The sequence below is a fragment of the Corvus hawaiiensis genome, chromosome 1, assembly GCF_020740725.1.
Source record: "Corvus hawaiiensis isolate bCorHaw1 chromosome 1, bCorHaw1.pri.cur, whole genome shotgun sequence".
Classification (NCBI taxonomy): Eukaryota; Metazoa; Chordata; class Aves; order Passeriformes; family Corvidae; genus Corvus; species Corvus hawaiiensis.
The window spans coordinates 33,336,143-33,349,902 of NC_063213.1; the positions used below are offsets into that span (position 1 = coordinate 33,336,143).

General features: G+C 40.9%; 1 protein-coding gene across 8 annotated transcripts in view; it reads right to left on the reverse strand.

Annotated features, from left to right (window-relative positions):
• BMPER (BMP binding endothelial regulator) overlaps positions 1-13,760 on the reverse strand; it is a 151,020-nt gene that overhangs the window by 21,258 nt on the left and 116,002 nt on the right. The window contains exon 14 of one of the 8 annotated variants that reach the window (XM_048299234.1): positions 9,134-9,395. The exons of 4 other annotated variants lie outside the window; for them this stretch is intronic. In XM_048299234.1, coding sequence (XP_048155191.1) covers positions 9,149-9,395 — 247 coding nt within the window. In that variant the 3' untranslated portion in view covers positions 9,134-9,148. Of the gene's footprint in view, positions 1-9,133; positions 9,401-10,187; positions 10,210-10,579; positions 10,590-13,760 lie in introns of those variants that run through there. 3 more of the 8 variants (XM_048299268.1, XM_048299273.1, XM_048299274.1) reach the window with 3 other exon arrangements.

A 13,760-nucleotide genomic window follows, 5' to 3' on the forward strand; every position in this document is an offset into this window, starting at 1 on the left:
TCTGCCATGTGAATCTTGTAAATAAAGTCTATGTTAATCAGAACCAGTATCATTCTGCTGTACTTTCCTCTTTCTGTGTGCAGTGTGTGGGTACGGGTTTGGTCCTTTTCTACTCTTAGGTCAGTAATGCAATAGGCTATGCACTGCACTTCAGGTTTGACAAAAATCTTTTTTACTCAGTTGCCCTTATATTGGACTGGATATCCTTCCATTTGCTGGAAATACAGCAAAGCAAGAGAAAGATAAATTTTAGCATTAGTTCTCTCACCAAATAGGTCAATGAAATCATACAGCTGTGGAAATTTGCACACGTTTAGCACATTCCATGTGGATGTCAGCTGAAGTCATACCTTAACTCTCTCCACTTGTAAGAAAGACTAGCACAGAACATGAAGAAATTAGAAGTTCATCTTATCTTCAAATCTTTTCAGAGAGATTGTGAATGGCAAGCCCAGAAATTCTTAGAGATCCATTTATGTAACAGTGGCAGCAGCCAAGGAAAGAAAGAATCAAGATGCAATGAAGTTCTTGATCCCATCTGGGCAAAGAGTACAAAGGGAATCATCACGTCTGCATGAAGAGAGTGATGGTGATAGAGTACTAACAGAAGAGTCAGAATCCCCAGAGTCAAACACTGTGGGAACGAGTAAAAGCCACAGAAGGAAATGGAGGCTAAAGAGAAAGGCCCACAGTAAATATCTGCAGATGCTGTTGTTCGCAGTGGAAGCTGAACCAAGAGGGATGTAGTCATACACACACGTAGCACCTCACCAGTGGAAGAATATTCTTTTCAAGATCAAAAGTCAAGCAGCAATAAAATCCGTGTCAAAAAACATCGGCAGAGGAGGCTGTGCATGCTCACTCGTGAACATCTGCACTAAGAAGCCACTTAAGTAACCATGCAACAGCATGGAAGAAACATCTGCAGCATGTAGACCACCAGCTGTGCAGTAATAATACTTTGAATATCCAGAGTGCCTTTTATCTGAATACTGCAAAGCATTTCCCAAACAAATTAAGCTTCACAACACCACTGTGAGCTTCTTATTTAATGGTAGGATTATTTCATCCTGCACTAAATGCCATTGCTGCCAGAATGAAAAGTAACACCTGTTTATCATCTCACAGAAACATACAATTTTCACGATGGGAAGTGACGAAAAGCGTGTAGTTAAGTTAAAGTAGAGGAAGACTTGAGGTGGTCAGAATTAAATGTTTAAAAAGAAACTCAGAAAAACATAGTATTAACACCCCCTCCCCCTGCTTACTTTTTATACAAACTGTCACATTAATTTTTATCCTCACATGTGGTTAGTCTTTGGTCTTTATTTCTCATTGGGAAAAGAGAACTTCCTCCGGTGTATACTTATAGGGGTGTCTACAGATGTGCTCAGAAGTACAGAAAAATACCTTTCTTGGTTGTGCATGCTCAATAAAATGTATTGCTGTGCATTGCAAATAGCTTTCCTTTGTACTCCTTCAGATCTGTTTTTATAAGGCATCTTGATCATTATATTACAGCACTGCCTTCCAAGGCAGCATGCTATCTAGTAAGTTCTAAAACAAACTTCTTGCTGTGTGTGCTTTCCACCCCACAGGGTACTCCATGTAAGCAGCATTCTAACCTGATTCTGCTGAGTTAGTGAGATCTGACTATGTTTCTTAAGAACAAGAAGAAAAGCTGGAGAACATGACCTATATCCAATGAAGATAGGAAATATTACAGACACTCCATTACAATTCCCTCTTTCTGCTTCTCAATACACCCACTTTTCAATCCTGTTGAAATGTTGGCGGAGGAAGCACTTAGTTGGGGAAGTTGTTGCAGTGAAGCAGGCTCGTTCTTTATCGAATGAAGTTCAGTACTGGCAGAACAATGCCAGGACAGGCTGTCCTGACAGCTAGACAAACACATCTTTAAAACTTAAACTTTTTGAGGGCAGCAATGAGATTGTAATATGTGCTTGACAGTAGCACCCTAGGATCTTAACCTTTGAGTAACTTTTTTGATGTTACAGATAAATAATAATATTATCTAGGACTTGGACATGACTAATTGTATTTCTAAGCATTGTTAGGGGTGTTTGGATATTTGGCAAATAGCACTAGCATTGGCTAAGGATTATATTTTAAGCATGTCTACATTCACCACCTCTGAGTTGGTCCCAGCTGGGCATGTGGTGGTTAACCTCAAGCCAACTTCTCCCTTCTCTTGAAAAGCTGGTTACAGGAGGACACAGCCTGGCTTGAGAAAAGAAGGCTCTTTCATGGTTAACATTTTCCAGAAACACTTGGTGTTGGTATAACTCCATGCCTGTTGAAGCCCAGGGTAAAATTCTGTTTGTCTGCAATGCCAGGTATGGTTGGCCAGCACCACCTGCTTTTGACATCTCATCCTACACGACCAGCTCTGAAAAAGTTCTCTCATGCTCACAAACTGACTTTTCTCCAGAAAGAGCTGTTTCTTTTCTCCGTGGATGCAACCGAACATATGTGCCAAGTAGCTCACTATCCCGCCAGGACTGACTACTTCATTTCAAATAAACCATAAAATGGCATGAATTACTTGGGGAGAATAAAATGTTCCCTTTCAGTATGTACATTCATTAGTTTTTCTCTTGTATGCCAGTTTTGTCCATTTGATTCACACAGGATTTTCCTTAGCCATATTTCAAAATGGTGAATAGAAGGATTAGGTCTTTAAAAATCCTTCATTTTCAATTCTATCACACATAAGACAAGCAGTTAATCTACTTTTTGATATATGATATTAAGCTGCCCACACAGTCTGACCCATTTAGAAGAACAGCAGTAAGGTGCAAGGGACGTTGAAAGGTTCCTCTCCATAGAAGTAACAATGTTTCTTCCCAACATGTATTTCCATTTTGGTTTTTCAAGATCCTAACATTTGAATTTTATTTTGCTTTTCAATTCAGACAAACCTCAGAGCTCAGAGGATAACAAAGCTGAGACCTAAGCTGCACACCAGCTCCAACTCACCAGTTGAAATGATAGCACTGCATTGTTTCCACAAGACAAGGAGAAAAACTGAAATCTCCAATCCCAGATCCGACATCTGTTCCAACTTAGTAACAAACTAAATTCATTCTCCATCCCCCATATGCATATCTGCACATATGCCCAATGGAACACTCAGTTTTAAGAACATTTGCCTCTGTATCCATGTTGGGCCACTTCTAGTTTTTAGACACAACCATAAATCAGTTCAGTTTCACTAGAAAGAGCGAAGATTCACAGAGAGCCCAAGGCGAGAATCTCTACCCAACTTTCCTAACCCCAAACCTGACTCTGCAGCAATACATTATATTTGTTTTCAGCAGTGGAATACTATCACATTCGATCACAGTCTCAGCAGCAACAATTTATGAGTCTGTTCCCCCTAACCCTTCTACATCTGGTCCTTCACAGAGCTAGTATCCATGTTCAGAAATCATATGAAAACCACATCTTTTCTCAACTCTGCTTTGAATCCTGGTTGTTTTAGAAATATGGTAGCAAGAGGAATAAGAAGAGCTGTGAAAGACAGCAAAGTTGAGCCTCTGCTCTGGGGACACTAGAGCCCATGACTGTGTGGCTGGAGTCAGCTCCTTGCTGTCCAGTTGTGGAGCAGCCTGGCCAAGCAGCACCAAAGAGCCAGGGTCGAAGCATCTTCCAGCTAGGCAGCCAGTCAGTTCGGGATGCTCACCAGGGAGCCATGGTGGTCTCACAGTTAACTAACCTCAGGCCTCAACTCAACTGCTTTCATGGTGATGCCAGATAAAGGAGTCCTTCCATCCCCTCCCTGCTCCTCCTCTTCTCAGAAAGTGCTCTTTTATTTACATTCAAACAGAATTTCTTTACATTCAAATAGAATCCAAAAGATGAGGAAATTTGAAATACATTGCTGACATGCTCCACAGACTGCAAATTGCAAGGCAGGGAGGGAATTGGTCACACACAAATGGGTTGTGGTTTTGCCCCATGAACTCCATGAGGGTAATAGCCATTGTACCACCAGGTGGGTTTTATGCCATTCAGAAGCTGCAATGATAGCAAGCAGCTCTGAATGCTTGAGATCAGCAGGTAAAACCTCAGAAACATTTCATTGTTCCATGTCCTGTTTCCATATTTCGTTTTACACACACGTAAGTGGGCAATCTGGAGCTTCAAACCTTCATTCATATGCTACTACAGTAAATATTTTTAAAGTCAGAGTAGCTTGAAATGCCACTTTCCCCCATCTGTTTTCTGTTAATCTTGTGTACCTTGTGTACTTATTAACTTGGGAAAAATCCTAAATTCTGTGCTTACAAAACACAGGCAAGATCAGAGCCCTAGCATTCAAATCTCCTATTTAACAAGAAATGAAGGGAAGCAATATATTTTCATAGCATTAACAATGATCCAGCTGTACAGGTGGGGAAAGACTCCAGCATCTTTACATAGCTTCTTCTGAGGATACCACTAATTATTTATATAAATGTCCAATAACAGAGGGAAGTCACCATCTCATTTAATGCAACTTGAGCACCGCTTGCTGAATGCAAACAGCTTCTAGCCCCAGGCTCAATTCAAACCAGAGGCAGTGGCTAAATTATTTGCATTGACAGTCAGATCTCACATCTGTGGGATGCAAGAAAGAAATTATGCCAAGTGTTAAGTTTGTTCTTTCAAAGTTCAAGGCAGTGAGCAGACCCAACCAAGGAACCTGTACCTTCCCCTCTGGGACTCAGTTATGGGGAGGAAGAGGAATGGTGACAATTTGGGAAGTGATTCATTCCAGATATTCATGAAACACGTCTTCAGCAGCAGGGGAATGGCAGAGTGAGCTTTTACCCCACCTCCTGACTTCCCCATTGCTCTGCCTTGCAAGGTGTTTCATTGCTATCAAGTCTTTGCTTCAGACCATCTGAGTGAAGAAAAGCCTCTCTCTCATTTTTTATTTCTACTTCCAGTGCATTCATGAGGATGAAAAAAATGCACAGATCATACTTTGTGACCACAGAGTGATACGTAAATCATGTTTCTGGGGTACACATGGTTCCTAGGGCTTCTTCTGATACTGCCTGAAGCACTGCAGACGTGCTAACTGGCTTTCCAAATCCCAGCCCTTTGCAGGGGGAAGCACAGCACACAGTCTGCTGCATCTGACTTCCAAAAGCAATGGGGAATACGCACAGAAGTGGAAGATGCCCATGCCTCATCACTGTTATCATATTACTTGTCTAGTATTTACCAGACTTCACAGACATACACTCTCCTGGCCCAAGGTCTTGGAGGCATCATTTTAGATTAATCCTGAGCTATCCAGGTCAAAAAGGGGGTCATGAGGGGTGAAATTCAAAACATAGAGTCTCTCTTGACAACAGAAGCAGCAAGTGCTATCCCATATTATAATCTGAAATAAAACAGCGCCAGTTTTCCAGCAACTTCGTGAAAAATCTGTAAACTGACTAGACTTCATCAACTGTGATGACAATACCAGCACCTATTTTCTTTTTCCTGCTTTCTGTGCAATAAAGTGACCCAGAGATGTTTTTCCATTCAGGAGACAAAATAGGGAAATGTCAGGTTAAAGGCTAAGTAGAAGAATTTGGCTAAGAGCAACATTTCGTCCCTGTTATAACTATTTATAATTATTGTTAATACTATTGTATTACCAATCAAAATACCTCTATTGTTTTATGCAGCAGAAGTCACAGGCTTCTACTGCACACAGTTGCACAGCAGTCTAGGGTAGGCTTAAAACACACTTCCTTATTAATCCTGAATAGACGTGATTTTCTGGGGTGGCCTCAAGCAAATCATCTCACCTGCAATGAGACAGATGAAAAATGTGCCATTAAGGTCTGACCCACAGCTGATGTAAGATGGAAGAGACCTGCAGGAAGTGCCCTGACACAGGCTTGTACTGAGAGTACCCCCTGGAGCTGGTGAAACTGGCAACACGCAGTCCTATCTCTCTGCATATTCTGCCCTGCAAAGGGACAGTCCCTGTAAAAATATCCATTTACACAGCAACAGTCAAAATAAATTTCTCCATTTAGATATCCCCTTGGCATTGTCAGTCACACTCATGGTCTTATCTCCAGGGAACTTCCAACAGCTTCATATTCTGGTTGGAGTGCAAATTCCTACAACATGAAGTAAACACCTCTGGCCCCTGGAGCAGCCCTTTTCCCAGAAACCTACATAGGAAAACCCATGGTACTCTAAAAGACCACATGGCGTGGAACTTTTTCATTCTAAATCCACTTTTATTGCTGTTTCCAACCATCACAGGAATCACACAGCATGCAAGTCAGGAAATGCAGACACCAGAGATCAGCTAAGTGGCAAATACTTCTCACTCGTGAGCACAAGCAAGATCAAGCTGCCAGCTGCTGCCCTCAGCACAAGACTCCCCTCATACCCCCAGCTCACAACGACTCTGAAATCTGATGCTAACCTCACTGCTCCAGTCATCAAACTGAAAAAGGTGGCAAACCTAAACTCTATAGTCTGCTTCTCCAACTTGTCTTCCATGAAACACACTCTCCAGCAACACTCCTATAAGCTCAGCAGAGAACACTGACATTAGCAAAGCTGTTGGGTTGGTTCATTGGAGACCTACACCCAGTAGAGCAAGCCACTCCAGAAGCACATTCCTGGTCTCTGCCCGCTAACTGGGCAATGAAGACAAAGTGAAAACTTCAGTGTTGAGCCAATGGATAAGACGCCAGGAAATTGCAAACTGCACCAAGCATGACGGCAAATGGAAACCATGACATGAAGTTCAGACGAAGGTCACTGCTTCAAAATTTTTTTCTAAAGAGAGATTTTATTATGTTTTTTCTTTTGCAAGCATGCATCAATAAAGCTAGAGTACCAGAGACAGAGAAGAAGTGGGTTTACAAAAGAGAATAAAAATAAATTTTGAAGTACTTTTTGCCTGGTTGGTTCAGGCACACACTTTCAGCCTTTGGTGCAATGTGTGCATCTGCAAAACTCTGCAATTATGGGCACGGTAGTGGTTTAAATGGCAGCTCACGTTCTGCACAGCTGACAATCCACCTGCACCAAAAGGTCAGTGGAGATGGACAGACTCTACAATAGCACCTAACAAACAATTCTCTCTGATTTTGGAGGCTTTATCTTGCACACTCAAATACTGAGACTTTGACTGATGTATCCCTGAGCTGGTTCATATATGTCACAGGACAGAGCTGGGACTAAGCCTCATGCTTCCTACTCACTCACCCCCAAAACACCAGCCACCTCTTGAAGATTTTAAAAAAAAATGCTTACTTAAAAGCTTTGGAGATTCAAAATGAAAGACCAAGGCCACCTGAAGAAAAGGGATTACTTTCTTACAGTGGGATTCTAGTCTTCTGTGCCTAACTAGGCTACAGCTGAGAGTATCAACATAGTGCTTACAGGTTTTCTATTTAATATCATAACAGAAAAACATTACATTACAGTGACTGCTCTCCACTAGGATTGAATCACCTTTGTATTAAACAAGCGGAAAAAACCCTCATACAAAAAAAAGCTCTGGTTTTCTGACAAAAGCTGTGTGCTCTGCTTTGACAAAGGTCCTCTAGGAGCTCTGCTCAAGCTAAGACAACTAATTTAAGGTATTTTATCTTGTGCAATTTGGATATAGTCTTAGGTTTTTCAGAAGTAAAACAGAAACATGACACCAGTTCAGCCCCAGGTGTTTTCCTCTTTCCTCATGTTGTGTTTCATGGCAACTTTCCATATTTAAAAGCTATCCTAGATGGAAACCCATCTCATAACAATCCACAATCACTTATGTGACTCCCTAGATCAAGCCAACATAAGACTCAGAGTCAGAAAGCAGGTTCAGAGACAATCCAAACAACAAGCATGGCTACACTGCTGAGAGAGCTGTCAGTCAAGGCCACTTCTAATCCCACTTGTTGTAAATACAAAACCTGCTAACTGGCTGCTGAAGAGGTCTTGCTGGGCTGTTAAAATATTTGCCTATAACTTGTTGTGCAGTCCTTAGTAGGGTCCACTTCTCACAAGGTGATCACTTGAAGCTTCTATAAAATACAGAGGAAAAAAATGCCACTTAACTTAAGTGTTTTCAGAAAAATCAACTCAAAGTGGAAACCCAGGAGAGACCAGCAGATCTTCTCTCCCTCACATCCACTACATGTGCACCTCCAATGTTGAGTCCTCTGATGAAAAATTAAATGACTTGTGGGGTAGGAAATGACAAAGCACTATTAAAATTACATAAAACTTTCTCATGGTTTTTCTCTGGTGTTTTCTGCAACATGTCAGAAGATTAATTTGTTTACTGTCCACAGATGCAACAATAACCACAATTACTTCCCGAGGAACATTCAGTACAGAAACACTCCATGTTCCTCTCTGCCACAACAGTGTTTTTCCACAGCATCTACTGGGGACTGCCACTACTGAGAATGGTCCTGAAAGCTCGAGGTGAGCTCAGGGAGCCCGGCTCACTGCTGGCAGGGGAGGAGAAAAACGATGCAATCTGCTAGGGATAGACCAAAGAGAGACATGCAACCATGGGCAACAGTGCACCCTATGCCACTAAGGGCAAAACTCTTGCTTCTAAATAAGTATTAAACTCATGACACTACTCCTGACTTTAAAATATCATCAATGAAAGAAGAAGCACGTTAACAAGATTAACCATAAAGGTGTTGCCACATACTGAACTACATGACTGCATCCTTCCATGCATGCATAAAAACTCACACAAAGGTTTTCACTGAAGACCACCAGCGATGAGTCACCCAAGCAGCTGCCTGTTGCTGCAGATAAAATGCTTATCACATCACAGACTGGCCCACCAGCATATTCAAGAAAGAAGGTGAGTGATTCGTTTGGACTACTTCCATTTCTGGGACATAACTTAGACCTCAGTCATTTGTCTGAGTTGTTCCCATTATGCTTCCCTTTTCTGAGTGACTATTAAAGTAGTCAGAATAGCGGGACAAAGCTCTCCTCCTGGGCATCGCAGGAGTTTAGGATGTGTCAGATAAATATATCAAAGAGGAGATTGTTCCTGAACACTAAAAACCCACTGGAAATATATATGACAGCCCCAAGGCAGTCTGACACTAGCATCCCTCACCTGGGGCTGTTAGACAAACAGCTCATATTTTACTCAGAGTGAAAAAATCACACACATTATGGTTCTCTGACACTCTTTAATCTTAACACAGCTGCGAGCTTCTTTCAGCAGAGAAACCTTTTGGGTGAATGTGACCTTTGGATAAATCCTTGCATGTTCTCTGTCATGGTATTTATTGTTACAGTCAGGATAATGATTCATTTTGTGAACAGCCGCGGAAGGGATCTTTTTTCCAGCAGCACCACAGACCTGTAAATGTGTTCTTCCATCATTGTCATACCTGTACTGTGAGAGGAAAACATAGGGTCAACCAAAAAAAAAAAAATATATATATATTCTTTCACACTTTCATTTGGATTACTGCACAGAAAGACAGCATTCATATTTACAAGATATATAAAGGAACACAAAAAAATTTTATCATTGAGGCAACCGGTTTCTGGTAAACTCTGTCAGAAGTTATAACTGTTTTCTAGAAACACTAGCTACCTGAACACAATGCATTTTCCTAGAATAAGTAAGGCATCACTTTTCCATTCAAAGCAGACAGTGGACACTACAGGAGAGGAGGACAAAACCAATACAAGACTTGAAAACCAATCCCTGTGTCTCTGCCAGCTTTCAGAAATACCACTAACCTTAAGATAAAGCTGGTTTTCCTGCAGCTGACACTCAGTATTACAAAAATTGTTTCTGTTCCTATTGCACATAAGCACAGTAACCCTCTCTTGGTCATTCCCCACTCAGCTCATAACAAATCCTTTTGCTGAGCCACCAAGAAGCCTAAATGGAGTCTGGACATGTAATCTGATGGCCTCCAAGCTGCCCAGGAAGGGAGATGTCAAAAGCTGCTGGATAAACTACTTTGCTGGATCTAACATTTGAGTGGGTTATTGGGCTACTTCATGAAATACCATCCTGTCTAGAACCCTGAGACATGAGGGTCCACTCTCACTACCAACAAAAAATGAATCAAAGACTTGGTTCATGTCAATCTGGAAGACTTTCTCACATCTGAATGGAAAGCAGACTTAAGAATTTTATTAGTACCTTAAGCCTGAAAATGAAGGATGCTGCCAGCTACAAGTCAGCATCTGCAAGAGATTAATTGCTGTGTTCAGCTCTTTAGCAATGCATATAATTCAGGCAACAGTTAGGAGCAGGCAAAAATACATATGTTGTGTATGTAGGAGTGATAGTCACGTAATATGTTGGTTTATGAGATCAGTCTCTGATCTCTGACTTTCCTAGCTCAAGCTCTCAGGCATCTGATGTTTTCAAATGATAAAACTTTTAACACAAAAGCGTAAGTAGTGGTGACCTGGAATGAGTTCACGTGCATTTTCATGCTTCTCAGGAAGGAGCAGTTCATGTCACAAAAGTCATCATTTGTTTGCAGTAATTCAGAGACAGTCAAGGACTGGATAGATACAGGGAAGATTCTGTGGACTTCAGCAAGCTGTGCTGTCACACCCTGAGCTGGAAACATAACAGTAGGACACCACAAGAAACTTCTGTTGCTGTTGTTCATATCGTACCCACTCAACACTCTACCAACTTAAGACACAAAACTCTCTCCCTAAGGCTGCCTATCCAGTGTTTTCATGCACTCCACATAACTCCAACAATTGTATGTCAAAAGGGCATTTCCACAAATAAAAGGCACTTTTAAAAGCATTACTGCAATACTAATTTTCCTAAAGCATTGTAAAAAAACATTAGAAGAAACTTTGGACTTTTTCAGAAAGTCAAAGAAGTTCTTATCCTTGGAATAGGTTGCTATTGGATGTCTAAACTATGCAACCTTCTGTTTTCAGTCACCATCCAGATTTAGTAGGTCTTAAGAGAAAGATCAGGCCTAGTTTCCCCCCAGTCAGTATTGGTCCTCAAGTCAATAAATCTTAATATTGACCACAACATAGAAACCAGTAAATGTTTAATATCTTCTTCTGGGTTTTAATTATAAACACTGAGGAAATTTGTCAACTCTTGACTTCCTAGTCATATGGAAAAGCTTTTAAACATTCTGCACAGACCACTGTCGATCAGGCCCATCACAGCTACGGAACTAAAACATATTTCACCAACAATTCTCTGAGCATTTACATTTTAAACCCTGACATGACTTTGAACGTAGGCTGCATCTGCTGCAAGGGCAGAAGAAAATAAATAGCATCTTCTAACGTTATTACTTCCAGTGCCACAGTTAAATATCCTCTGCCCATATAAAATTTGAACTTCCATAGACGGAGAACGTTGACAAAAATCCCTGTGGTATTCCATAACCAAAAAGTGTTCCTGGCCAAGTACTTTATCATTTGTAGAGAAATATGAACAGCACTGAGAGACAAAGAAATAAATGAGGCAGGTGAAGAAAATTCTTGGGGCTACAGTGCACAGTTTGGATGCAGCTGACAAAAAGAACCATGCAGTGTGAACTCCTTGCCTCAAAAACCAGATGGGAATGCTGGCCAGGGATATCACTGGCTACCACGTAATACAGGCTATGGCTATGGAATAGATTATGTCAAGTCAGGCAGCAGTCTAGACGTCTTGGGACAAAGCACAGGCTCATGAGAGAACACCCTGCCAAAGAAATTTGTTCCTTCAGTGTCTCTCTGCCACCATGTTTGGTGTGATCTCACCCAGCTGTGCAGAGTATTCATTTCACATATGCCTGTTAATTGCATTCTTCATCTGCAGGGTAGGGGTGGACAACAGTTTGAAATGACCGTATAGAGATCAAACTAACCAGAGAGACAAAATATCTGGAAAACAGAGCAGGTGAGTTAAAGGAGAGCTGGAATACGAAGCAATATCCCTTACAAATGGGCTGAAATGCCCATGTAGTGTATTTCAGTTTTGGGCTAGTGGGTATTTTGAAGTCAGATCTTCACTGCTAATGGTTGCAGTGAAGATTTGGGCCTCCTGTAAAGTGAGGAATCATGATGCAAATAGTTGGAACTACATTTTTCAGATGCTGACAAAACACAGCCTAACTAATATATAGAACCCGAGATCATGTTAACAAGCTCAATGGCAGATAAAATAGGCACTTTCCTGTGGGATCTGTTTACGTTCTTCTCTGATTACAGAACAACATTCAACCCCTTCTAGGGATATATTGGTGATCTTTCTCTATATTGTCAGCAAATCATCTTTGCCTTCAGACACAAAACCAAGGGTATTCCTCATGCCAACCAGTCCATAAGACATTTTTGAAAACGTTTTCTACAACCACAGAAAATCTTAAAACTATTGAAAGTTTATGTCATCCTTTGAGGACAACAAGAACATCTATAATCTATGTCATCACCTTGTCATAATCCAGGGAGTAAGGAAATTTTTTTCATGAACAATGGGATGAAAAATTAATACAACAGAGAAAAACCATTTAGACAGACTGATGAGCAGAACAAAAATGGGCTTTCAAATCTCAGCCAAATCTTTGATATCTGAACATAGAGTTCAGTGGGGGTTTTCTTGCATACTGTCTCCTCCTGCTCCAAAAGCAAGTGTTTTATAGCCCATGCCTCAATTCACTACTAGGTTTTGACTTATTTTAAGGTTCTTACTTGCCAAAGACACATTGCTGCATGGAATATTAATGAGGTTGTCATCTCTACTGGGCCTTAAAGGAGCAGACAAGATTTAGTGCCTTCTTAAAAAAACTAGCAATGCTTTCTTCTGAAAGTTTGAGAATTTGTGCTTTGACAAGAATAAGACAATACACTTTTTGTGCATGTGAAACCTCTTAAATCCCATCAGAAGGACTTGAGTTTGGGGCCAGGAATCAGGCATTTTCACATTTTAATCTCAACTTTTCTCTTGGCTTCCTGCACAGCAAAGAAGTCTTTCTTCATTTCAATAACTTCAAACCAGGGTACAGTGAGAACTAAATGTTTACACTGCAATTTGAAAATGTAAAGTGCTAAAAAGAAGTACTTAGGAAAGGAACTTTATAATCTTTTTCTTTGCTGCTATGGTATCCACCATCCTCAACAAGCTCTAACTTCATGTACTCAGAGACTACATAACCTTAAGCACTCACTCTCTGTAAACTACATACCTCATTTGAGAGCTGATGTACAAAAATCAGCTGTCTGAATACCTTAACACTTACAACAGCTTCCTCTGGACTTATCATAAGAGAAATCACTTGTTATTAATTTTCACATGCTAGATTTATTTTAGCTTTTATGTTTCAGGAATATTATGGAAACAGAATGTTAGTTGAAGGAGTACCCAGGAATGCAAGAAAACATATGGCTTCAACTCCCTTCAGTATTCCCAGCACATTCACCAACAATTTTAATTTCAACTGGCTTGAGTGGAGGAGTCAGAGAGAGACTTAAATGCTCTAATCCTCTGTATATCATGATGAAGGGTTGAAATCACGGCACCTGCTCTCACATATGCAGATCCTTCCATTTGGGGTGAAAATATAAACCTGCTGCTCCCTTTGGGTGAGGAAGAACTCTTTATAGTGTTCTGGGATCCAGTGGTGTTTTAGTTCTACCCATGCTCCAGGATGACCCTGGCAATCTCCATAAGTCTGTGTCTGCTCTGATGAATCCCCCAGAGACAAAGTCAATTATGGGAGCACAACTACACATGTGTTTCCAATGAGCATCTCAACAGTTTA